The sequence below is a fragment of the Glycine max genome, chromosome 4 (assembly GCF_000004515.6).
Source record: "Glycine max cultivar Williams 82 chromosome 4, Glycine_max_v4.0, whole genome shotgun sequence".
NCBI classification, from domain to species: domain Eukaryota; kingdom Viridiplantae; phylum Streptophyta; class Magnoliopsida; order Fabales; family Fabaceae; genus Glycine; species Glycine max.
Window position 1 is genome coordinate 130496 of NC_016091.4, and position 24945 is coordinate 155440.

The window sequence follows — 24945 nt, forward strand, 5'->3', positions numbered from 1 at the left end:
GTAGATAACAAAATAATTGTCCAAAATGAAAAGATGCAATTGAAGTAGAATTGAACCTTGTTTGGATAAATTTCTATGTAAGCCCTAATAAAATAAGAAAGAAAAAAAACTTCTCCCATATGCTAAATGTTTTTATAAAAAAATGTCAATAGTTAAAAAATAGTATTATATTACAATTTAAAGTGTCAAGGGTACAAAACTTATCCCTAATTTAATCTCTCGTTCAAAATTATTTATCTATTAAAAAATTTAATGATATAACATTAAATATTTATCTTATAAAATAAATAAACTAAAAGAGTAGTTAAATAAAATAAATGTTAAATTACTTCGTAGGTTCATGAACTAATTGATAATTTTTAATTAGGTCTTTCAATATTTTTATTTTTTATTCGATCCTTAAGTTCAACCATCATCACAAAAATTTAATATGGTATTGTTACCTCTACATGTCAGTATGTTTCCAACTCACTTTTATAGGTCGATATTTTTATTTTTATATTTATGTTCTAAACCAATTATTCTCAACTAGTATTCTCACACTATTAATTCACTCAACTCAAGAACTTTTTCACAAATCTCTTCAAGTTTCATCCTACAATAAGCTTGTTATAAACTCACACAACTGACTTAGAGAATTAAATTTTTGTAAGGACAGTTAAATAGAAAGACCCAATTGAAAACAAACATAAGTTTAAGAACCCAATTAAAAAAATTCAGATACTTAATTAAAATAATTGGTCCCTCCAAATTAAATTTTTTTAGTCCCTCAATCTCAAAAAAATAATTTTTTAGTCTCTTCTGACTTATTTTTTGCAATTTGGATGAACACTTGGGGTGATTTTTAACCATAGGAGGGATTATAAAACACATTTTCCAAATTTGATGAGTTAAAATAATGTAAACTTTATTTTGAGAAATAAAAATACAATGTCCCCAAATTTAAGAGATAAAAAATATTTAAATTTAATAAAAAATAATCAAATAGTTTCAAAATCTGCAAAATAATTTAACCTAAAATAAAGACATCATTATCTTATCCCTTTTTGTTTTTCACTCGTTTTCCTTTGGTCTTCCTTTCATTTTCTTTTGGTCTTCCTCCTTATCAGGTAAGTTAGGAAGCCGCCGATGTATAGGTCCCAAGTGTATTTATTTATCATAAACAAAATGGTTTGAATTAGATTTTGTTTTCGAAGTAGGTTTGAATTGATCTATGAGGGTAGTGGTATTCGTACGGAAACTATTATTTAAAAAAATAAATGACGATTATTTTAGCTCGAAACAATTAAAAATTAGTAATTAGACTAAGCATCTTGTATACCAATCGTAAGAATGAAACGTGAGTAAAAGGAAAATAAGAGAGAAGAGAAAAGTCTGAATTTTGAATTAAAGAAGAAAAAAAAAGTATTTTTGTAAATTAACTTATGTTTTTATTTTCTTTTTTTTCCGCTTTGTTGGGCAATCTATGTGTCGACACTTTATTTTCTTTTCGATAAAACAGAAAAAATACATTTGTATTTTTTTATTAATATTTTCTTTTTAGGTAAACCAAGCATATGTAGTTAGTTTTCATTTATAACAATAGTTGACTTATGGGAATGGAAGGCGAACAGTGGGAAATGACAAAAGATTTAATTTGGCATTACAAGACCGATGATGATAATGATGAATGAGTGGTAGGATAAAAAATTGAATGAAGATAGTGATGGTGAAAGTGAAGTTGGGAAAGGAAAATGAAAATGAAGACGAAGGTAGTGTTATGCATGGTGGTGACGTTGTTTGAGGTGGGAAGCTGGGGAGAAAAATGTGGAAGACAAGAAGGAATATTGCGGCGAGGGGTGCCAAAGTCGATGTGGTGGTCCTGCAGGAGGTGATCTGAGCAGCATCATCCCCAGGAGCAGCTTCGACCAGATGCTCAAACACCGCAATGACCTTGAATGAAAAAATAACTCAATTACTAGTTGATAATGCAGTTATATTTTTCTAATTAAACATATTTAAGGCCATGCGTAAAATAACATTCGGTGGACGTGTTAATCAAGTCGTTCTTTAGTTAGGAAAAATACTATTCTATCAGTTTAGTCATACAATATGACTCATTCAACGATCTTTCTTTCTTAAAAGGTGAAGGTAGAAGCTACTTTGTCATAATAAAATAAGCCATATTTTGGGACATGACACAATTTCTCATCTACCGTTTATTATAACACAATTTCACATCCACGATAATCATCTATTTTTCTTTTTCTTTTTTTTTAAGTAGCGTTTCACCCCCAACAATTGACAATTTTCTTGGCGGTCAAGTTGCTAGACATAACATCATTCACTTACTTTCACCAAACAGCTTAACCTTCAGTTGTATCACTTCTAATTCTATGGGGTCCCAACTTCTTCCAAGGCAATCAAGAGAGAAAGGAGTGAATCCACCTAGCCGTCTTTCATTCTCAAAACTATCTTTCTTGTGTGTTGTGTGTGTGTGTGTATATATATATATAGTGACAGTGTTTGCACTTACATCCTGCATCCAATCTGAGATGACAAGTTGGAATGTGTGAATGCAGACCAGGTTGTGTCAGGAGAATAAAGTCACACGAACAAATGCTCTATAATTACGTGCCGCCCCAACTGGAAATGCAAGGAAACTCGTTACTTCAGCTTCCACCCCTTTTGCTTGTGAATTGTTTTGTGATGTATTCTTCGACAACAGAGAATCAATATTTTCTGTTGCTTTAGCATAAAAAGATCTGCTAAGTGTGTTTAAATTCAATTCCCTTTTTCACATAGAGTAGCTATAAGCTCTGACCGAGCCTTATCAAGGGCACTTGCCAAATTTTCAGGCTTCCTCCCACCAGCCTGAGCAAAATTTGGCCTTCCACCTCCTCCACCACCACATAATTTTGCTATTTGTCCAATAAACTTGCCTGCCTGGATCCCCTGATCAACCACCCCTGGAGTAAAAGCAGCAACTAGACTAACCTTCCCTTCACCTGGACATGAGCCCAGTACCACAGCTGCTGGATCTGTTAGTGTTTCCAGTAAATATTCTGCGGCACTTTTAAGTGACTCAGCATCAGCATCATCAAAGCACTCAACCAGTACCCTGGAATTTTTCAACAATCAATAAATAAAAGTGATACATCTACTTAATGATTCATAAATTTTTAAAGATATTTTTTTTCCCTAGTCCTACGTTTAACAAGATAGGGAGATATAAATACAAGGGGCATCCTTTCAACATAAAGTTCTAATCATTTCTGTAGCATCCACAGAATATATTCAAGGGACTACCAATGATGAGATGCAACACCTCTGCTTCTTAATAGTCAGATTTCTTTGGTCATGACAACAAAAACTTCACGTGAGAAAAGGTTGAAAGACTTCTATATCAAAGAAAATCTTCAGATAGTAGATTATAAACACTAAATTGTTTAATCCGAAATCTTTTTTCAAGTTGCTAAAAAGGAACAGAAGAAAGCCCTCTCCTCAATATTATGGCAACATGTACTACCATACAGAGAAATATTACCTGTACTGTTTTGAATTCCCCACCAACATTGCTTTGCTTGCAATGACTGAAGCTTTGTAGATTGCTGCTTTTGCATGAACAGCAGAATTTTCATTTCTCACTGCCCTTAACTCCTCTAAAAGGTTTTCTATCCTTGTTGTCACTTCTTCTGGTTTAACCTTCATAAGGTGATATTATTATATTAATTATAACACATTAAGACATGCAAAATAAATATTAGAGCATAAATTATACTCAATTAGAATTTAGAAGTAATGGTGCCATGTCTAGTCAACTTCTCCGCAGGTAGTCCTTTCCAAGATATTGGTAAGGTAACTAACCCAGATACCTATTGAGAAATACCCAAGCACTTGGGGAACCCTCCCTTATAACCTAGTGGTTAAGGGGGGCGAACTGAGGCACTTATGTACTCCACAGATCATCCCATGCTACTTGATGTGAGACTTAGGCACCTCATATTACCTAAGTACCTATGATCAATGCCCATCTTGAACAGAATAAGATGGTTTGTCTCTCATCCCTAATTTTGTTGAACTATAACCCCCCCTCCCACCCTCCAAATGAACAAAAGAGTAAGGAAAACAAAAGGATGCCTTTGTGCACAAACTTATATAACTAATAATTGATCACAGTAATTGCATGGCAAGTAGATATTAACAGCACAATATGATTTTAAAATTACGGTCCATGTAGATCAAAATGAATATTAACTGGTTCTCCTGAGGACGAATTATAACTGTTCGAAACTTAGGTGGACTGTGAAGCCAAGATCATGGAACATACTTTGAGAGTGGAACATAGCTGCTTCAGATAAAAGTCTCGGGCATTGATATATTCAATGAAAGCTTCCCCAGCTACAGCTTCGATACGTCTGATTCCAGATGCAATACCCTGTTCTGAGATAATTTTAAAACCACGAATTTCAGAAGTATTACTGACATGAGTCCCACCACAAAGTTCCATCGATACACCAGGAACCTCTACAACACGTACCTGCAGTACAGCAAATTTTAAAACCAAAATAAGCTATATAAACATCAGATCAGCTTGATAAATACTAAAATGGTGATATTATACAAATTATTAATCTTTTCCCAGGTTGTCGAGAGGTAGAAGTATACACACCTAAGATCTGGAACATATAACTGTACTGTCATAGAAGTGATGGTGGGCCATTAGGATTTGAACTTTACATTTAGTTTCATTGTTTTATGCAACAGGATATTGTCTTAATAAGATTTACAGAATCTAGTATCTTACTATGCCGTGCATGATTTACTACTGCGGTCCATGTGCAAGAGCATGTCAGAGATACAGGGACGGCTACTGGTATATATAAAATAACAATTATAATTGGATCTATTTCAAATTTGCCCAATTTTTTTTTTGGGCATGAATAGCAATCTAACAATAGTAAAAAGGGAATTTCAGTCAGAAGAAGTATCAATTTCTGAATATTAGTTGTAAACCATCCCTGAAGGTCACCTATTTTGAAGACACACTTCATGACACATGTAACCTATGAGCTTAGAACTACTAAAACAGAAGTAAGCCAGTTGAACTTTGAAGGTCAATACCAAAAGTGTTTGAAGTAAATCTAACCTCTTCTCCATATTTTTCTCCAAACATTGCTATAGCCCCAGCACTTTTTGCTTCAACAAGAGGCATCACTTTGGTTTGAAGTTGCGTTGCATCCTCAATCCATCCATTTATTAGCACTTCAATTTCAGCAAGCTCACTGTCACGAAGTGGTCGGTGGAAGTTGAAATCAAACCTGAGACGATCAAATGCCACCAGTGAACCAGCTTGTGAGGTCTCCTGACCAATAACTTTTTTAAGTGCAGCTTGTAGTAAATGAGTAGCAGTATGATGAACCTACAAAGCACCAACTATACCTATTATAATCTTGAACAATTTGTAAGTTTGGAATCTGGAAATATACATGACTATGATGATGTAAGGATTCATCTATATTAAAAGATTCACCACACAAGTACATGAAATGAGTAAGTCAACAGTTCTTGTACCTTAGCTCGCTGCCTCAGCTTCACATCAACTGCTGCTTCAACTTCTTTGCCAACCTCTACAACACCCTTTTGGACTGTACCCTTGTGAACAAATATGTTGCCAAAAGATTTCTGAACATCTAATATCTCCACAACAGCTTTTGGTTGATTCTCACCCTTTGAAATATATAGATAACCATGATCGCCAATTTGACCCCCTGATTCAGCATAAAATGGAGTCTTGTTCAGTAAAACTTCCACATTACTCCCTTCACTGACCTGTGGAGCTGGATTTCCATTTACCATTAGGCTTTCTATCATTGCTTTACAATGAAGGTTATCATATCCAATAAATTCAGTGTCAGGTACATTCTCTGCAATATTTTCTCCATTTTCAATGTCAAGTTTGACAGTATTGTGTGCAGCTTGAGATTGACGCCTTTGCTTCTCCATCTCAATATCAAAACCATCCATATCAATACTCACTCCACGTTCTTCAGCCACTTCTTTTGTTATTTCCATTGGGTATCCATAAGTATCATACAAAAGAAACACATCTTCACCAGCCAAGCAAGGCACGGTTCCATTTCTTTCTGCACTTGATAAAGCATCAGAAAGTTTCTCCTCGAGCAACTTTTCTCCTCTCTCTAGAGTCTGCACAAATCGAAGCTCCTCTCTCTTCAACTCCTCAAAGATACGAGATGCTTTGTTCATCACATCAGCATCAATGTGTGTACTTAATTCCACTACCTTCTCCGCAATAATTGGTAAAAATGCTCCTTCAAGGTCACCCCTACCATCACCCTTTATACCAAGCAACCTGCCTGTACGAACAACCCTTCTAATAAGCCGCCGAACTACATAACCTCTCCCAACATTTGATGGGACAACTCCGTCAGAGATGAGAAATACAATTGCACGCATGTGATCTCCTATAATCTAAGATAAGTCGAAAATCAAAAAGGCAAAACAAAACAAAAACGAAATGACACACATTAAAAGTAATAAGAAAGACAATTGTTATAGGTTTAAAATAAACTAAGATTGTACTGCAGCTTGTATGAAGATAGTCATATTTACTTTCAGATTTCTCTTTGTCTGATCATCGGCAATACCATATGAAACATTTGCTAATTTAGAGGCCTTCTCTATGATGGGGAAAATCAAGTCAGTTTCATAATTGTTTGGAACCTGCAGAAAACAGTGACTATATATAAGATGGACTTTAGGAGCACGTCCAATGATAGTTCTAGTGCCCTATAAATACTTCTTAAAATATGAATGGTCACTTTTTCAACAATGTAAATCAACCATATACCTTTTGAAGAATACGAGCCATACGCTCCAGTCCAAGGCCAGTATCTATGTTCTTCTGCTTTAGAGGTTCAAGAGAACTGTCATCTTTTTTGTTGTATTGCATGAATACTAAGTTGTAGAACTCTATAAACCTTGTATCATCATTGAGATCCTGCTTTCATCCCCCAGGCCCCAACCCACCCACAAAAGATTGTAAAGTTCTGTAGTTGAAGTGATTTTGAATCCTTCAATCTCAAACCATGTCATACTTACGGCATCTACATATCCCCTCTCAGGATGAAAATCATAATAAATTTCTGAGCAAGGACCACAAGGACCTGTCACTCCACTAGTCCAGAAGTTGTCCTCTTCTCCCAACCTCTTTATCCGCTCAACTGGGACACCGACCTGCACAGATAATAAAAAGTCAATCATGTAATGTAGGAAAAAAAGATGATGGTTGAGGAAATTCCTTTTTATCTAGCCAACCTCGTCGGACCAGAGCTGAAAAGCCTCATCGTCATCTTCATAAACACTAATCCACAATCTGTCTGGAGGCAAACCAAACCTAAGAAAGAAAGTAAAAGAAAGTGAATTGCATATTTGAAATAAGGAAGAGGCGAGGTAGGTGGGAAAAGTGTACTGACTCTGCGGTGGAAAGCTCCCATGCCCAAAGAATAGCTTGTTTTTTGAAGTAATGACCAAAGCTGAAGTTTCCAAGCATTTCAAAGAATGTCTGATGTCTGGCAGTTAGGCCAACATTGTGGATATCATTAGTACGGATGCACCTTTGAGCAGTAGCAGCACAAGGTACTTGTCTTGGAACCTAAAAGGTCAGAGTGGTGAGTTAGTTAACGTTGAATGTTGAATAAAAAAAGTAGATTGATTGGCTGCCTACGAACCTTGCCTAGGAAGATAGGCTTGAATTGAAGCATCCCTGCGATGGTGAGTAGAACAGTGGGATCATCTGGGACAAGAGAAGCACTGGGAAGAACCTTGTGACCGCGGGAAGCATAGAAATTCAGAAATCTCTGCCGAATGGAATCCCCGGTCACGGAATTCTCTGTGTCTGGGACAGTGACTTGTTCGGGAAGAGGAACGCCTTGAGCCTGAGAACATAACCAAGTCCGAAAACGAAACCCGCGTCCACGGTGTCGTTTGAGAGAGACAAACCCTGCTGAAGCACGCAATTACAATTACAATTACAAGCTGAAAGCAAGTAACAGAAGACGAGACAATCATTGAAGCATTACTATAAGCTGTGGGAAACGGCAACAGTTGTGATTGCGCAACTGGAACCGCCAACGCCAACCCTTCCATGGTCGATAACGGATAGATAACTCTCCTTCCCTCCCCCACCACATAATAACCACATTTTCAACTATTTCTCTTTCATTTATCAATTTTTAATATTATAACTTCTTCCATATTCATTATTATTTACTTCGTTATATATTTTTTTTTTTACTTAAAACCATTTTCTTCGAAATATTTACAACATCAACTAATACTTTTAAAGATTAAAATCAACTACTTTTGTTTAGGATTTATCATATCAAATATGAATTGATTGTTATTTCTAATTAAAAAATAGTAGGTTGTTTATAAATTTATCCTCTATTGTATAGATAATTTATTTAGGATAGTTTATTTTATTGTATTGATTTTAATTATTATATATACTAATATTTTATCCAGAATTTATATTGCATTGTTTTCTTTTTATAGTAATACTTCTATTAGAATCCATGCATTGCACGGATTTATATATATAAAAAAAACACAAAGAGGAGAAGACAAAGTAAAAAATAGAGTAAAGTAAAAAATAAATCTTGAAAGACGAGTGGTAACGACCCAACAATTTTTATAATGTTGTTTATTATTGATTACATTATTTATTATTTTTTCTTAAAGAAGTAAAGAAAATGTGGAATGATTGAAATTCTGTTCCCAAAAGTTATTAAAAAATATATGTATTTTTATGGTACTGATGTTATTTTTACTATTTTTAATAGTATTTAGGTTTTAATATACTTTTAATAATTATAAATAGGACTCATTTAGGTTTAACATTTTAAATATAAATTCATTTTTCAAAATAATGATGAGACATGCATTTCGCTATGTTATGTTAATAAATATGTTATAAAATATGTCTGCATGAATATCACTTCATTGTTTTAGTGGGATCCACTAGCTTCATCAATAACAAATTTTTATTGGATTAAAAAACTTAATTGATTATATTTGGTAAGATTTTTTCTCTCAATAGCATTTTTAATTCATAAAACTTCACAATATAGTATAATTATGTTTAGATGATATTTCAATTCATTGGTAACAAATTCTTTAATGAATGATATTTCAACTCAATTATAATAAATTCGTTAATTAATATAGATATCCAACAAATACAAGCATGAATTAAAATTATCATTGCACAAGTATAAGATACAAGTATCTTTTTTTCAAATGTGAATATAAACAGTTTTATATTACCCAATTCATTGTCCTCCTAGTCACTTATAAAAAGTTAAAATTACATTTTTTTCAACTCATTTTTACCTTAATTGATGATTTGTATAGTGTAACATTGTGTGTGGTTAAATTGGTATAAGAATAAAGTTAAATCATCATTTAACTAATCTGTAACAATAATAAAGGTAATTCCTCTGTTTGATTTAGGCTATATTTTGATTACATTTTGAAAAGTATATTTAAGAATTTTAATGTACAGCTACAATTTTTCAATGCACAAATAAACAAGAAAACAGTGCATAAATAAATAAGAAAACAGTTATTACTTTGAAAGTAAAATTACTTTTGAGTTCTTGCCGTCATAACTTCAATCCAAACATGTAAATATCCTCTTAAACTTTTTTTTTATCTTTAAATTGCTACTATCTCACTACTCTTTTTAAGCTTAGAATTCATTAATTCTCTCAATTTTGTATATGTTTTATTTATTTTATTTTACTCTAATTAAATTCTAATAAAAAATAATTTAATTAATTAAAATATAAAAACAAAAGAATAAATATAAGCCAAATTAAGGATTGAACAAAAATTACATATTTTATATATGTTTTATTTATTTTATTTTACTCTAATTAAATTCTAATAAGAAATAATTTAATTAATTAAAATATAAAAAAAAGAATAAATATAAGCCAAATTAAGGATTGAACAAAAAATACATATTTTATAAGAGAGAAAGACCAAATATCTCAATTTTAAAATAAAAAAATCAAAATTACATATTTGACAAAATAAAAAAGACAAAAGTTGTATTTAAGCCCACAATATTCAAAACAAAATAACAACGGCCAAAACAAGATTTTTACAAGGACCATGTCCAAAAAAGATATATTGCGGAAATAAAATAAAAACATATGCAAACCTAAAAAAAATCAAGTATTCGAATAACACAAATTTAAATTTAAATTACCATATACGTCACATCTCTATATAATGAAAAAATATTAAATTGATGCCTTATCTAAAAGATAAAAAATGTGGACGAGAGACACTGTTGCGCCTTATCTTTCTGCTGGTAAAAAACAATGAAACCCAGTAATTTCACTTCCCCCACTCTCATTCTCCCATCATGAACTGATTGCAGAGAGAAGCATTTGGGTCTCCATGGAAGAGAGAAGCATTTGGGCCACCACTCACTTAAGGTGCTTTCTGCAAAGGATCTGTTCATTTCTTCTTTAAACCAATAGCAACAACAACAACGCCTTATCCCACTAGGTGGGGTCGACTACATGGATCAACTTCTGCCATAATGTTCTATCAAGTACCATACTTCTATCCAAATCATTAAGTTCGAGATCCTTTTTGATAACCTCTCTTATAGTCTTTTTGGGTTCTTTAAACCAATAGCAATGGAATGAAAATATAGCTCACTTGTGTATTAGGAGTGGAGCAGGCTCAAAGGCAAGGAAGGGTGATATAAAAGAAATCTATTCTGATGAGTGAAAGTAACTCAAAAGTTTTAGGTGAGAATAAACAACACTCGAAACTGACAAAGTGGATGCATCATGCATTCCTCTGCATGGCATGAAGTATACAGAAATATATGTAGTCCATTTATACATAATCATGGAAACTCAGGGCGGAGATGCTTCAAATTGTTGGGCCAGCAGGTGAAGAAGATGAAGACCTTAGAGCAGCAAAGGGTCATGCAGGCAAGGGCTTCAAGGCGGTGGTGGAATTGGGAGATTACGAGGGCCATGGACCCCTACCTACCCCTCCACTGGCTTTGATTTGCAAGTTTGTTGGAAAGAGTTTATTCGATTGACAAATCAGACATTGAACGGCAGGTGTCCAACTTTAACAATTAAGAATTATAAGAAAACTCACTCGTCTAAACTATTAGACGTGCAACGAAGCGTATACTTAATTGGATATATCATAATTCGTTGGATCAATTTAAATACAATAATAGAGCAGTAGGAGAAGAGTCCTACTCAAAGTTGATGTGCATGTACAGAAAGTGAAACTCATACAGAGAAAGAAAATGAAGGCTGTGATAACTGTTTCTGTAATCTAAATAGGTATTATAGCATTTACCAATTAGAAATGCCACCACGCCCAATATTAGCTGTTGCATTGCATTCAGTTGCAGTTGACCATTCACTCAGCAATCTGCCCATATCGTAAGCAACTTATGAGAGAAATGTCATTTTTTTATATGCAAAGAGAGAGAGAGAGAGAGTGTGACCGACTTGATTAAGAGGATTGTCAGGAGATTTCTTCCATAACTTCCATATCATGTCCTTGTACTGAGTGTGAGTAAGACCCGGTTTCTCTTCCTTCAACTTGGGCAGCTCAGCTTCTTCAAACGCCTGCTCAACATAAGGGTTAGGGTTAGCAAATAGTGAACTGGATCCATTTCAAATGTCAAAATTACCTTGAATGAGGCCTTGAGGCGCCTCTCTGGATGGCGATCTGGGGGCAAGTTATCCACGACGGTCATCTGAGCGATGGCATCATCCAATGTTCTTGCTTCGATGATCGAATCGTCGCGATTAGTGTTCGAAATAAGCACCATTCTCTCGTACTCTTCCTCTGCCGCCGTCCGACTCTGCTGCTTCTTAGCCTCCTCCGCCTTCCTCTCAGCCTCCGCCTGCTCCTCCTCCCTCCGCCTCCTCAGCTCCACCTCCGTCACCTTCGGCACCGGGATCGACACCCGTGTCGCCTTCTTGTCCACCTTCTTCATCGACTTCTCCAGCTCCTTCTCCTCCTGCTCCGCCAACCGTCGCGCCTCCGCTTTCCGCGCGGCTGCCTCCGCCCTCTTTTCGGCCTCTTCCTCCTTCTTCTTCGCGGCGCGTGACTTTGAACCCTCCGCCTCTCGCCAGTACTGGTCCTCCTTCTCTCGACTCTCCTTCTCCTTCCGCTCCGTATCCGCCGCGCTCTTACGAGCCCTCGCCGCCTCCGCCTTCGTGTTCACCCCCATCTTCTTCGGCATCTTCTTCTTCTTCTTCTTCTTCTTCTTCTTAGGGTCTCGCTCAAATTTCACACTATGCTATGAATGATCGATCATGTAATGAGAGAGATATCCTTCAACTCCCTTCCTTCCCAATGCTTGCTTCATCCTCAATCTTCTTCGTTTTAACCCGGCAGGGCCTGCCAGTGCCACCGTCATCCATGGGCCTCGGCCCACTTCTTGCCCAATGCAATCCATTTTCTTTATTTTAAAAGCAACAAATACTCTACTGATTATTATCTTTAGTGAGCTTTAAAACTACTAATATCGAATGCAAAAATTCATGTTTTAATTTCTTTACAAATGAATATTGAACACTAATTCCTACGGTTTTCTTAAAAACATTTTCAATGACCATTTTACAAAATAAAAATATAAACAAAACTAATTTAATATATTCTGACAATAGATTCTAAAAGCTTGAGTACACGAAACAACAATGATGACAACATCTAACATGATGGTCTCAATGGGATAATACAGATATGACTTATAATAATATTATAAGTCTCGTTGAATTATATCAATTGGTTAAGATATGAAATATGAAATGTATGTAAGTGAATTGAATCTTTTGCAATTTTTTAATTTTTTTTCCTTAATATTTTCTTATCTCCTTCATCCTTGAAGCTCTACTTGAACCAGAAAATAAAACGAAACGATAATAACTAAAGTGCTTTTTCAATTTTATACAAAAATGATAGAAAGCAAGTTCTCAATACAAATAAAAAAAAGATATCAAAACATTTTTTTGTGTTTTAAGTCCTGTTTGATAATTTAAAAAAAAAATTGAATTAAAATAAACTTGTTTGATAATAATGGTTTGAAAATATTATTTAAAAAAGAGATACATTTTCTTAGTTTTTAAAACAAAAAGAAATAACATCTAAGTAATGTTCTTGTTGTTTATTCTATTTTTTAGTTCCTAAATTCAAATAAAAATGACCTTATGTCTTAGCGAACACAATACCACATTGCTTGTAATTCCTTGTACCTAGAATGCATCTTTTAATAATTTACCGTTTCAAGTGATCATGTCATTAATGAGTTATCAAAAATTTTGAATGGTATAAATAAATAATACGACGATGAAAGATGAAGTGGTTGGAAGGGACAGTATAGTGACATTTGATGCAGGGAAGGATTATTTGAAATAAAGAAGATGATGAAATAGAGCTTTGGGTTATTAATAATCAATCATGGTAGATGAAAAAGGTTTAATATGGCTTCACGAGATGACTAACGATAATTGAAGGGTGATAGAAGTAATGAGTTTGGTGATCTTATGTTGATTTTGGAATAGTAATTTGTTTAGCATAGATAGTAGTTGATGACTTGTGGAGAATATGATGAGGGTTAGGATTTTGGATTAGTAATTTGTTTAATATAGTAGTAAACCTGTGTTGTTGCGAAGGGTTATGCGCTCATTTGATTGAGCAAAATTATTGGAAATTTTTTGAAATTATATTTAATTTTCACGTATTGAAGAAAAACTTATATGTTATTGTTAAATTCATAAAATAGTTCCAAAGAAATATTTTTATAAAACAATTTTAAATATTAAAAAACTTTAAACATTACCAACTAAATATTTTGTTTTTTAAAATAAAAATATTTTTTACAAGGAAATTAATAAGCAAATTACACTAATCTTTCTTAAATTGGAACTTATAACACTCAACTCTCTTCTTTATTTTCGTCTTATACTAATCTTTCTTAATTTTTTATCATCTATTATATACTTTGACCCCAAACCTCCAAACACCGGTGGAAATTTTATCTGGATCTAACATGTGACTGGCACAAGCTTTTTAATTATTGTTTTTCTAAAATATCCTTATTTTCTTCCTTGCAAACCATCACCAAAATTTTGACGCATCTGGATCCCCTACAGAATAAGATTGACTTGCTTTATGATCAATTTTTTTTCTCTTTCAAATGCTATTAAGAATTCAACAACAAAGGTTCAAAGTGTTGTTTATTTATTACCCATCAAACACATTGACAGCGGAGAAGCTACTCTTTTCAATTTTATGACAGGATCCACAAATTTGTTGCAACAATACTCGGTGCAACTGCATTCTCAACAATAAAAATATAAAAGAAGATCGAAAACTCCACAGCTTTAGGATCCAAAGCATGACAAAAGTAAACAAAAATCCAACACACGTAGAAATTGCTTATCACCCTCCCTTGAATGTCACCATCATATTGAGATTTCGCAACCCTCTATCCGTCTCCCCTGTGTTTCGCCAATTGGGATTTTAAAATTTTAGAATTTTAGAGGGATCAAGGGCTACTGTGACTGTGAGTGGGTTAAGTAACAATGAAATTTTAACGGAGAGAGTGAGTATAATAATTGTTAACTCAACTTAGACAATGAAATTTACTCAAAATCAATATTTGACTCTAACTTGTTGTCTTTATTAATTTTTAGGTTAAACTAATATTCAAATTTATGAATAATACCAAAAAAATTAAAATACGAATTAACTAAATTCATGGCTATCGCAAACCATGAAAACAAATTCTTTCTATAAATGTCTAATATAATTATATATTTAAGACTTAATCTAATATCACTAGTTAAATTAAAATAATGTATGTCCGTCGATCTATGCGTTTGTTTTTATTTTTCTAAGGAGACTGTATAGTTGTTGTTTTGTGTGGTAGAAAATATTCTTTAAACGAATAGATTATTAATTTATCAATTAATTAATACCCTTTTAAATTAATAAAATTTGTTCTCGTTCTCGATGAAAAGTGGGAGAAAATAGAAATATGGGGGAAGCAAAGGGTTAATTATAATTAGATTGGGAATTCACAGAATCGAGGTTTGGCTGTTCCTGAAGGAAAGAAGGGAACGTAGAACTAGTGAACTCGAGAGAGCGCACAACACAACACAATTACAGCAGAAACAAACCTAAATTTCTGTAAGCCTCTCTCTTTTTGCTCCCATTCAATTCAATTGAATCAACATCTTTTTGTCTCGGCTGTTGATGTTGATTTTTAACCCACTAATTCGCACCTCACTTCTGCAACTGCAACTGCTCAATTCACAACAATTACTTTCTGCTTTTTTGGGAACTCTGCCTCAACCCACTTTTACTAATACTTTTGTTCTTAAAACCAAAATTCTGACACACCTGCTAATAGGTAGGTTCGGTTTTTTCACACCCCCTAACTGCTATCGCAAACCATGAAAATATTAGCTTTTCTGGCAGCATGACCAAAACCAAAATACGCGAGCCATGCTATCCATTTCAATGCTTCTCTATGTTAGTGCGATTCAAGTCATTTTGGTTTTCTTTCCGGTATCTTCATGGCTATTCTGAGTTATATCTGATACGATTTGCATGCATTTCTTGTTTGTCACTGCTTTAGTTCTCTTTCGATTTAATAAATTATAATCTACATACTCTGGCCAACCTCAGTGGATAATTATAGGTCCCATTTGGATAAACTACGTACATAACCATATATTTAATAAGTCCACGTTATGTACGCTCTGCAGTTTGAAGTGCAGTCTAAAATAAGCTTATCAACCTTTTTTATAGACACTTTTTCTCGTGTATACTAAAAATGCTATTTTAATAAATCATCAAGTTTAATTTACTCCGAATTTATTATGAAAAAACAAACGTAAGTTAGCTTTTGAAATGACTTATTATGAAATAAAAAAGCAAGTTACTTTTAGTTTTAGAGGACTTAACTAATATACTTGGGACAACAATATGAAATTTGTGAAACCAGCAGAAATTGGTGGATGACAAACATTTTTGTCTTATCATAAATTGCAGTTGATAATGATTCAAGAACTCATGTAAGTTTGACACATGGATCCCGACAGCAAAAAATTTGGAGGAGGTAAAAATTTATCATGTCTGCGCTTTGCTTTGCATAGATTATTTCACATATATCTCTTTTTTTTTATGTTATTATATATGCTAGTACTGATTTCCTATCAGCATGACATTGACTGTACACATAATTCTATTTAAATACTTGGTTAAAAGGTATATGTATATGGTCAAGATTAAGAGATAAATATACATCACTTTTTTAAGTGGTCATATAATTACTAACTTTTAATTTTGATTATTTATGTATGATTGTATAATCTAAATTTATAATTCTCACATTTTAAAAATGAGAATTGTTCACTATATATGTCCACACACATATATATGATGGGACATGTGACTAAACATTGTTCATTAATTGGGAAGGAGTATAGGTATGGTACCCTTATAAAAAAGGGGTAAGTGTATAAAACATTGTTGATAATGCTTTTATTTTGCTCCCTCCCGATTGATTTAATTATCATGCTAAGTGCCTCTGGGTAATGCTATGCCCACGGAGGCACTTAACTTTATTGCTTATGGATTTTTAGGCTTGTTGTTGAAATTTAAATTCAGTTTTTTCTTGGCTACTTATTTAGGCATAATCATTTATCAAAGATTGATCGCTTACAATCCAATCTCTGATATAAAACCACTTACAATCCAATTAGTGTTTTATCTTTATATTGTGTCATAAACTTATATTTTTGTTGTGATTTAAAGATTATTTTTCTTATCTATGTTATGTATGAGTGTGTGTATATGTATTTAAATATAACTTTTTATTTGGTAGGATCTTATCTTCATGCTGACTACGTTGGCAACAATGTGCTTCTGCTACTGTTTTTGTTAAAGTATATTAGGTTAACAGTGTTACAAAGTTAAGCAGTTAGTGATTAGCTAGGCAGTTACAGACTGCATCTCTAACTGCTGCTAGTGTGTGTATAAAATTACTCTCTCCCTACACAATCTTTACTATACACCATTGATGGCTACTATAAAAGTGGCATTTGGAGTAGTTCTTAACTAACTCAATTTGAATTTAGAGTAAATATCCAATTCAGTCCTTGAAATAAATCATTGAACCTAATTTAGTCTTAGGACAAAAAAGTCACCATATAATCCTTCTTATATTTTGGATTTGAGTCTAACTCAACCCTAAAAGTTAACTTGTTAGGTGAGGCTTGCCCCCCTACATATATACTTTATCTTGACATTATCTTTAAAATGCAGACTTGGGTTTTTCTCATTACATTCCCTCATGCCCAACATTTGGTCTTGATATGTAGATAATATAATAGGTAATCCGTTTAATGGATCTATAATACCATCTTATATTTTTGAGTTTGAACCTAACTCAACCCTAAAAGCTAATTCATAGGGTGAGGATTGTCCTCCACTTATATGGTTTATCTTAGCATTATCTCTAGCCGATGTGAAACTTGGATTTTTTCAAATACGTTTTATTAAAAACATGGCACAATTTAGTACTTTAGTCATTTCCCCTTCATTTTTAGGACATGATTAGTCTCTAGACAAGTGAATTTACCAACTTAGTCCCTTACAGAATCATTATTGACCCAAATTAGTTCCTAAAAATGTTAATTTAAACAGACGGAAGGATTAAAGTGTCCCATGTTTGTAATCTTGAGAGACTAAATGGTTTGTTTGTTTTTTCTCAGGATCAAAGTGTTACCATGTGTTTTTTTTTCTTCCGAAAGACCAGTTTAGGTATTTACTGTTTAATTCATATGCCTAAACCCTAAAAGCAATTGTATAAACTAGTCAGTCTTTTGCTACTTGGATTTTTTATGACAGCCAAATAAGCATGTCTTTGGAAATAAAAAATTAAATCCAATTTATTCCAAATTTACTATGATTTTCGGATAATCTTTTTCACTTATTGCGGGGGACTTCAGTTATTCATCTCAATTTTTTTTTATAAGAAATTTAACCTCTGCTATTTTTTTTATTATTTATATTTAGCTTATGGGTATGGTTGACAAAATTTTAATATCAATTGTAGTTGTTCATGATTTTATTTGCCAATTTGAAATCAGTTAGATCACTTTTAGAACTTTTTAGCATCGTTGCTTTAGGCCACTGTTCTAGTATGGAAAATATGTTTCATGTATATATTTTTCCTATGCTTTCTGATTGACGGCATATGTTATTTAAAATCTTAGGGCCAAGAGAATTGACAGGTTCTGTGGATCTATTAAATCACTTCAAATTACTCCCACATTTTGAGTTTTTCTGCAAGAGGCCACTTCCTGTTTCAATTTCAGATGCACACTATTTATACAATGTAGTAGGAGACATTGAAATCAGAAAAGGAGATGGGATGCAGTTGGATCAACTTATTCAGGATACATCTTTGTCCAGTGGTTCTAATTATCGTATACAGCCTTTGGACCTCAATATTCTAAAGGAGGCTTTTCAACTCAAGGAAACTGTTCCCATTGATTTGCCTGCTGTAAGAAATCATCGTCTTTGAATTTGATAATGCTTCTTCTGTTGCTTCATTGCTGTTCACTAAATTAATAGACATGTTATCCTTATTTTCAAATTTCAAAATCAATATAGTCAATCTTTTCCTTATTAGAATTGATTGCATATATGCTTATCCTTGTATTTTTCCCTGATAGGCCGAGAAGGGGATTCTGACTGTTGCAGGAAAATCAAAAGGTGAATCTAAAGATGAGGAGAAGAAGCATAAAAAACACAAAGACAGGGACAAAGATAAGGACAAGGAGCATAAGAAGCACAAGCATCGTCAAAAAGATCGAAGCAAAGACAAGGAAAAGGAGAAAAAGAAAGACAAAAACAGGCATCGTGATTCTAGTGCTGATCCTTCAAAGAAACACAATGAGAAGGTTGGTAAATTTTAGACTGATGCATTTGCTTTGTTCACGTGAAAAATCAGTGTTCTAAAAGTCCTGTCATGTTGTGATTTAATTCAATAGTTTTGCTTCATCAGCAACTCCTGAAATTTTCATTTGTATTGTGCTGATGATGCTGTTAACTGTTTATTGCTTGTGACTTAGGTTCCAATAAAAAGTATCTGTTGCATATGATGTCAGCATTTTCAAAAGGATTTGTTTCACATACTATTCAAAAATGTCTCAGAAATGTACTTCTATATTTAAACCATTTTACTCAATATGGTTACAGAAAAGGAAGCATGATGGAGATGATGATCTTAATGTTGTGCACAAACACAAAAAAAGTAAGGTAATAAAGGGAGAAGCTTTGTCTCCAGATAAGTTCTCAATCTTTCATTCCCATCTCTTTCTTCTCTATAAATTGTCTGCTGTCTATTGCTTCTCATAGTCCCTTGTCCATTCTTTAGTGATGTTTTGTTTTCTGTTTCTTAATTTTACTGCAGCATAAGAGCTCAAAAATTGATGAATTGGGGGCAATAAAGGTTGCAAGCTAAAATGGTTACATATTGTAGTTCTCTTTTCCTCAAATGGTTTTTGTCATTTGTTAAAGTTTGTGGAGGGGTCTGTCACTTGACATTATCAGATTTCTTGATGTACTTAATTATATTTGCCACAATCTTTAATTTTTGTCTGATGTCTAGGTTCTTTGTTCTTTTGAGTTGTTTTTTTTATTTTAGAGGTGGTTGATGGTGCATCTTTAGTTCTTTTTTTGGTCTCTATAAGTACTAATTTTAATGTTTCAATTCCTAGTTAGAAGAGTTATGTAGCCATCATGTGCTATATAGCAAAAGGTTTCTACTTCAAGAGCAAGTTTACCGTCTATGTTAGAGACCTCACTCTCACATCACTAGCCATATGACCAAAATAGTATATATAAGTGGGAGGCGACCCTTATATCTTAAGCTAGCTTTTTGTTGAGTTAGTCTCAAATTCAAATTCTAAGATGATATCAAAGTCTATCTTAGTGATTGTTGTTGGGCCTATTAGGTCACTTGCTATTAGATTATCCACCGATGTTCAATCTTGCAAACTTCACACTTGAGATGTCCAATCCTTAGCATGAGAGGTGTGTGTTGGAGATCTTACTTTGACTAGTGATATAACCAAAATAGTATATATAAGTGGGGGAAACAATATGAAATTCAAAAAGCATGTGAAGTTTTTCATATTTGTGTTTTTTTGAAGCTTTTGTATAGAGTTTGTTTTGTATGTCATGTAACAACTTGGGATCTATGCCATGATAATTTAGTTATGCGTAATCCCTGTCTCATGTAATTTCTCTGGTGTTTGAGAGTGTTCGCTGCAGAAGTTTCATAACCCTACTCATTGCTTCATTTATGTTTCATGGTCAATTATTTAATTGCCAAGGTTCTGTGGTATCTTATTGTTATGATGGTGGTTTGTAGATATAAAGCCATTCATGAACTTTCACCTAATAGATTAAGCTTTTGGGAGAGTTAGTTCTTGACATGGTATCAAAGCCTTTAATAAAAACCCAAGCACTCGGGGAACCCTCCCTTAATAGCTAGCTATCAAGGGGGAAGAACCAAGCCGCCTAAGTATTCCAATGAGCATCCCATACTACTTGACTTGGGATTTAGTCATCTATTAAAACTCAAGTCCCTATCAGCCTCTATGACCAAATGATAAGGAGTTTGATTCTATTCAACTCCATTCATCAAAATAAAACTTGAATTTCAGTACATTGTATGGAGGGCCTGTACATTTTTCCTTGCTTCAAACCCAAAGGGCTCATCAATGAGGGCACATGTTCAAAATAAAACTGTTGGAATTAGTAGTTAAATGCCTATTGGAATTTGTAGCAATTAATTTTCAGATTCATGTACATAGCTATTCTTATACTAGAATATACTGTACTAAGGAACTAGAATCATCATTAATCTCCTTATGATCCTTGCCAAATTGTATATAAATACTAGATCAGCTGAGTAACTGCCTCAATCTATTCAGAAAATTCCTTCTCATAATCCCTAAAACTTTCTTAAGGTGGTGTCAGAGTGGGCTTGGTCCCATCTCTTTTCTGTCTCTTGAAGGATTCTGCCTCTCATCCAGCAGAACATTCTAATCCCTAAAGTCATGAAAAAGGAATACTATGAACATCTGGATAAACCTCTTGATGACATCCCAGAAGAAAATTGCAATAAATGGAAAAGACATGATATATGCTTTGTGCCTTATTTTGGCAATCTGTTGAGCCAAGTATCTTGATGAATTTTAGAGCCTTCAAAACCCATCTTACCTTCTGGAAGAAAGCCCAAAGTGCTTTTCCCAATGGCAATTAAAGGCTGTATGATTCAACACAAAAGTTGGCTACTCTTAAACAATCTGATCACGACATGGTTTCTTATATTTCAAGAGACTGGTTGAAGGTTAACGGCAAAGCTTGATAATTTATAAATGGTACTGGTTCTTTAGAGGAAAGCATCCAGATTTATATCATATTTGCAATCAAGTCTTGCCAAGAGGTTCCCTCAAAGGAGAACTTAGTATTAAAGATATTGGCTGTGTTTGGTTTTCTCTTTGGGGTGCTCCAAACTCAGTTTGACGAGTAAACTTAGTTTTGTAACATGTTTGGCTATTCTTAAACATACGTTTGCACGCTAAAAATTTTGTATAGTAACTCAGTTTTGTGAAAGCAAGAATTGGGTCGATTTTGCAAACTTTAATCCAAACATACACATAGTCATTACGTTAGAGATATACTCTCTATGTTTTCATATATACATTTCATTTACATTGTAACTTCATTGTAATTTCATTTTAGCTTTTCTAGGTAACAGATTAACCTTTTCTGTCATTAGTTACCTGCTGACTCAGCAGTGAATCATATAGCTTTAGCTATATATTTTCCATTTCTTTGTACTTTTAATCCAATGAAATACTCACAAAGTCACAATTTCTCTCCCTCTCTCTCTCTCTCTCTCTGTTATTCTGAATGCTATTATAGTATCATGAGGTTGTAATTGATCCAAGCCATGGCTTCTCTGCACAATTCAGCTTTCAACCAAAAAATTGTGTATCCAATACTTTTCGTCATCAAAATTGATTCCAAAATTTTTGTCATGGAAACTAGTATAAGGGATTATCCGTGGTCACAAACTTCACCATGTTTTGATTAACCCTACCATAAAACTTGCCCAAATTTAAAATATTCAAATTATTGACTTGGAAGATCTTTATTTTGCTTTATATTTCCAGTAGTGTTTTAGAACATCTTGTCAAATCTGAGGGTGTGTAGGTGCTTGGTAATTGTATGAGAAACCATAATTGGTCATTGGTGGATTAGAAATTAGGATTGTTGTTTTTTATTACTTGCAGGAAGAAGAGAAAACTAATGCTGCTTACTATATTTTATAGTAGATATATGTTTTAGTGGGGAAAGTGGTTTGGTGCAGTCTCATTGAAAGAGAATATATAATTTGAGTACACAAGTGCAAAATAGGATATTGTGAATTTTTTAAATTACTTAATTGAGGCAGTATTTTTTTTTAACAAAAGAACATGTGACTGCTTGGTTTTATGGAACCGTACCAGACAGTAATAGAAGTTCGACATGGAGGAAGGATGTTAATCCATGATGTAAGAAAGTCCCTCATGTTTAATCAAACAGTAGAGATTATTGGTAGATGCACAAATACTGATTGGTTCATATATATTGGACCAGTGTGATCATTTCGGTTATGCATAGTCAAGAAAGTGTAACAATAACCTGATAAAATACAGGGTCCTCATCCTTGGGACCAGCAGTTGCTTGAGTATAATCAATTTTAATTCATGTTGAAACCCTTAATTATAAATTGCCAGTTCTACATATATTAGATTTATTCTAATTTACTACTTCAAATACGTGCTTATGTTCTCCTCCCCTTGCACGTATACTTTCACATGTCTGATATCCTTTTATAATGATAATTTTCCTTAAATTAACATGTTGATATCTTCATTTTTCATTCTGACTTGTACAAAGCTCTGGTATTGGTTTCATGTTGGCATATCACTGGACAGGTTCTCATTTCTGTTAATTGCATTATGGAACTGGAAACGCATAAAAGACAATAGAAGACACAAGTAAATAAATGTTTTGGATTCTGGCAATGGAGAACAATGTCCTCCAATGCTTATATCTTTAGTTTGTTTCATGATAAGCATTGTTGATAGTCGCAGTATGCATGATACCTTCTAATTTTATGCAGAGTAGCTAGTGATCTGACTAAATATTATCATGAAGGTGAACTCACCTGATGAAGGAAAAGGATTCAAGGTAAAATTTGCTGAAAGTGAACCTTCTTTTCTTTTCTATTTGTATAATTAACACTTATCTGATATAATTGCCGGTAATTTGCAAAACTTTGGTCTTTCTTTCCCAGTTTTTTTTGCGCACTGGATATCAAAACATGTATGCATTTACTTTAATCTTTGTAGATTTTTCGGTCTATATAATGGTAGTTTAAATTAAAGATAGCAACTTATTTAGGATGACTGAATTAAGTATGGAGGTTGTGTACATTGATTACTTTCTCCTATATCTTGTACTAAGTAGCATGCCTCGCCTTAACAGTGTTTGAAGGCTCAGCACCAAACAAACTCACTACCTTGTATGTTAAGATAAAATGTTCGGAGTATGTTAAATGATTATTTTAAGGAGGTGTCACTTCAGGGAACCATCCATAGGTTATTTTAAATTGTAAGTATCTATAGTGAGTATATATTTGAAGTGAGAAAGTAAAAGTGGTCATCATCTCAACTCAAATGATTTAAGGGTGAATATATTTTTACTTACTTTAAAGAACTTTTTTTCATTTTTACGTAATTCAAATTCCGTAATCTCTCTCTCTCTCTCTCTCTCTCTCTCTCTCTCTCTCTCTCTCTCTCTCTCTCTCTCTCTATATATATATATATATATATATATATATATATATATATATATATATATATATATATATATATATATATATATATTCGTTTGCTTGTGAATTTAGTTCCCGGATTTTCCACTTATTTGGCTCTAGAATTTATTTTTGTTTTGTAGTTCTTAAACTTGTAAAAAATTTGGATCATGTTAGGCTTTTTAGTATTTTTTGCTTAATTTAATGTGATGGGGGCTTTATAAATTAAAGCACTAGCACGAGTTAAAATACCTATCTATTCGTCTTTTTTTTTTCTCTTATAAATCCGTAAGATAGTTGATCTAGGATTTCTAAGTAAGTTTCCCCCCGTTATTTCGGTAGACGCATAGCCAATCATTAGTGCTGTTTTGGTGTTGTTTACATCTAAGAATTGAACGTTTGAACCTCAGGGATTCTAAATCACTGGCAGAATGGAAAATTTATGTTTGATGTGTAAGCGTGAACTCTTTGCTTGCTGAGCAAATCAGGCGGGTAGAATGTTTGAGCGTCTTGGGTGTTTCTGTCCACCACATGCTATTCGGTGGTAATCAGATTTCCCTATGTGATATTGGTTTTTTTTTTATTATGCATAAAAAATAGGGCATTTTTTCGTATTTGAATTCGGGTAGTGTACATAAATTCAAATTCTTACTTCCAAAAGGACAACTTAAACCAAGATGGCAGTAATTCATGACGACAATAAAGTCAAATTGAGCATCACTCGAATATAGAGCCCTCAGAAGGGTGAAATTACCCCAAGTAATGATGGTTTATTGCACCGGTTCCCCTACCATATCTTTTTTATCTATAGGAAACTAAGAGCGTTACAAAGAGGTTTCCACTGCCAAAATTGAACTATATGATTGATCACATTCCACATATATGGAAAATATTAAAAATAAAAATAAATAAATAAAAACTGCAAAAAAAAA

The 24945-nt window shown here is 33.4% G+C and overlaps 3 protein-coding genes across 17 annotated transcripts; 1 reads left to right on the forward strand and 2 right to left on the reverse strand.

The window, feature by feature from the left end:
* Positions 1-2165: 2165 nt before the first annotated feature.
* On the reverse strand, positions 2166-8216 carry LOC100788288 (alanine--tRNA ligase, chloroplastic/mitochondrial). 2 transcript variants are annotated; one of them, XM_041014706.1, is made up of 12 exons: positions 8082-8216; positions 7731-8002; positions 7476-7654; positions 7318-7396; positions 7102-7236; positions 6851-7000; positions 6613-6723; positions 5554-6471; positions 5129-5401; positions 4310-4519; positions 3527-3684; positions 2166-3100 (listed from the first exon to the last, which is right to left on the reverse strand). In XM_041014706.1, the coding sequence occupies exons 1-12, from the start codon at positions 8146-8148 to the stop codon at positions 2764-2766; spliced, it is 2889 nt and encodes a 962-aa protein (XP_040870640.1). In that variant the 5' UTR covers positions 8149-8216; the 3' UTR covers positions 2166-2763. The 2 variants fall into 2 exon arrangements, with proteins under 2 accessions (XP_040870640.1, XP_006577886.1); XM_006577823.3 differs by having other exon boundaries at positions 7731-8005.
* A 3010-nt stretch (positions 8217-11226) lies between these two features.
* LOC100781326 (coiled-coil domain-containing protein 124) lies at positions 11227-12445 on the reverse strand. Its single transcript, XM_003522197.5, has 3 exons — positions 11744-12445; positions 11559-11678; positions 11227-11478 (listed from the first exon to the last, which is right to left on the reverse strand). The coding sequence occupies exons 1-3, from the start codon at positions 12299-12301 to the stop codon at positions 11467-11469; spliced, it is 690 nt and encodes a 229-aa protein (XP_003522245.1). The 5' UTR covers positions 12302-12445; the 3' UTR covers positions 11227-11466.
* A 2617-nt stretch (positions 12446-15062) lies between these two features.
* On the forward strand, positions 15063-24945 carry LOC100801318 (uncharacterized). Of its 14 annotated transcripts, none has more exons than XR_413739.3 (8): positions 15084-15252; positions 16120-16186; positions 18348-18637; positions 18810-19037; positions 19336-19395; positions 23133-23195; positions 23321-23388; positions 24424-24945. XR_413739.3 is itself a non-coding variant. In XM_006577764.3 (7 exons), exons 2-6 carry the CDS (start codon positions 16156-16158, stop codon positions 23184-23186), a joined length of 663 nt encoding a protein of 220 aa, XP_006577827.1. In that variant the 5' UTR covers positions 15084-15252; positions 16120-16155; the 3' UTR covers positions 23187-23195; positions 23321-23768.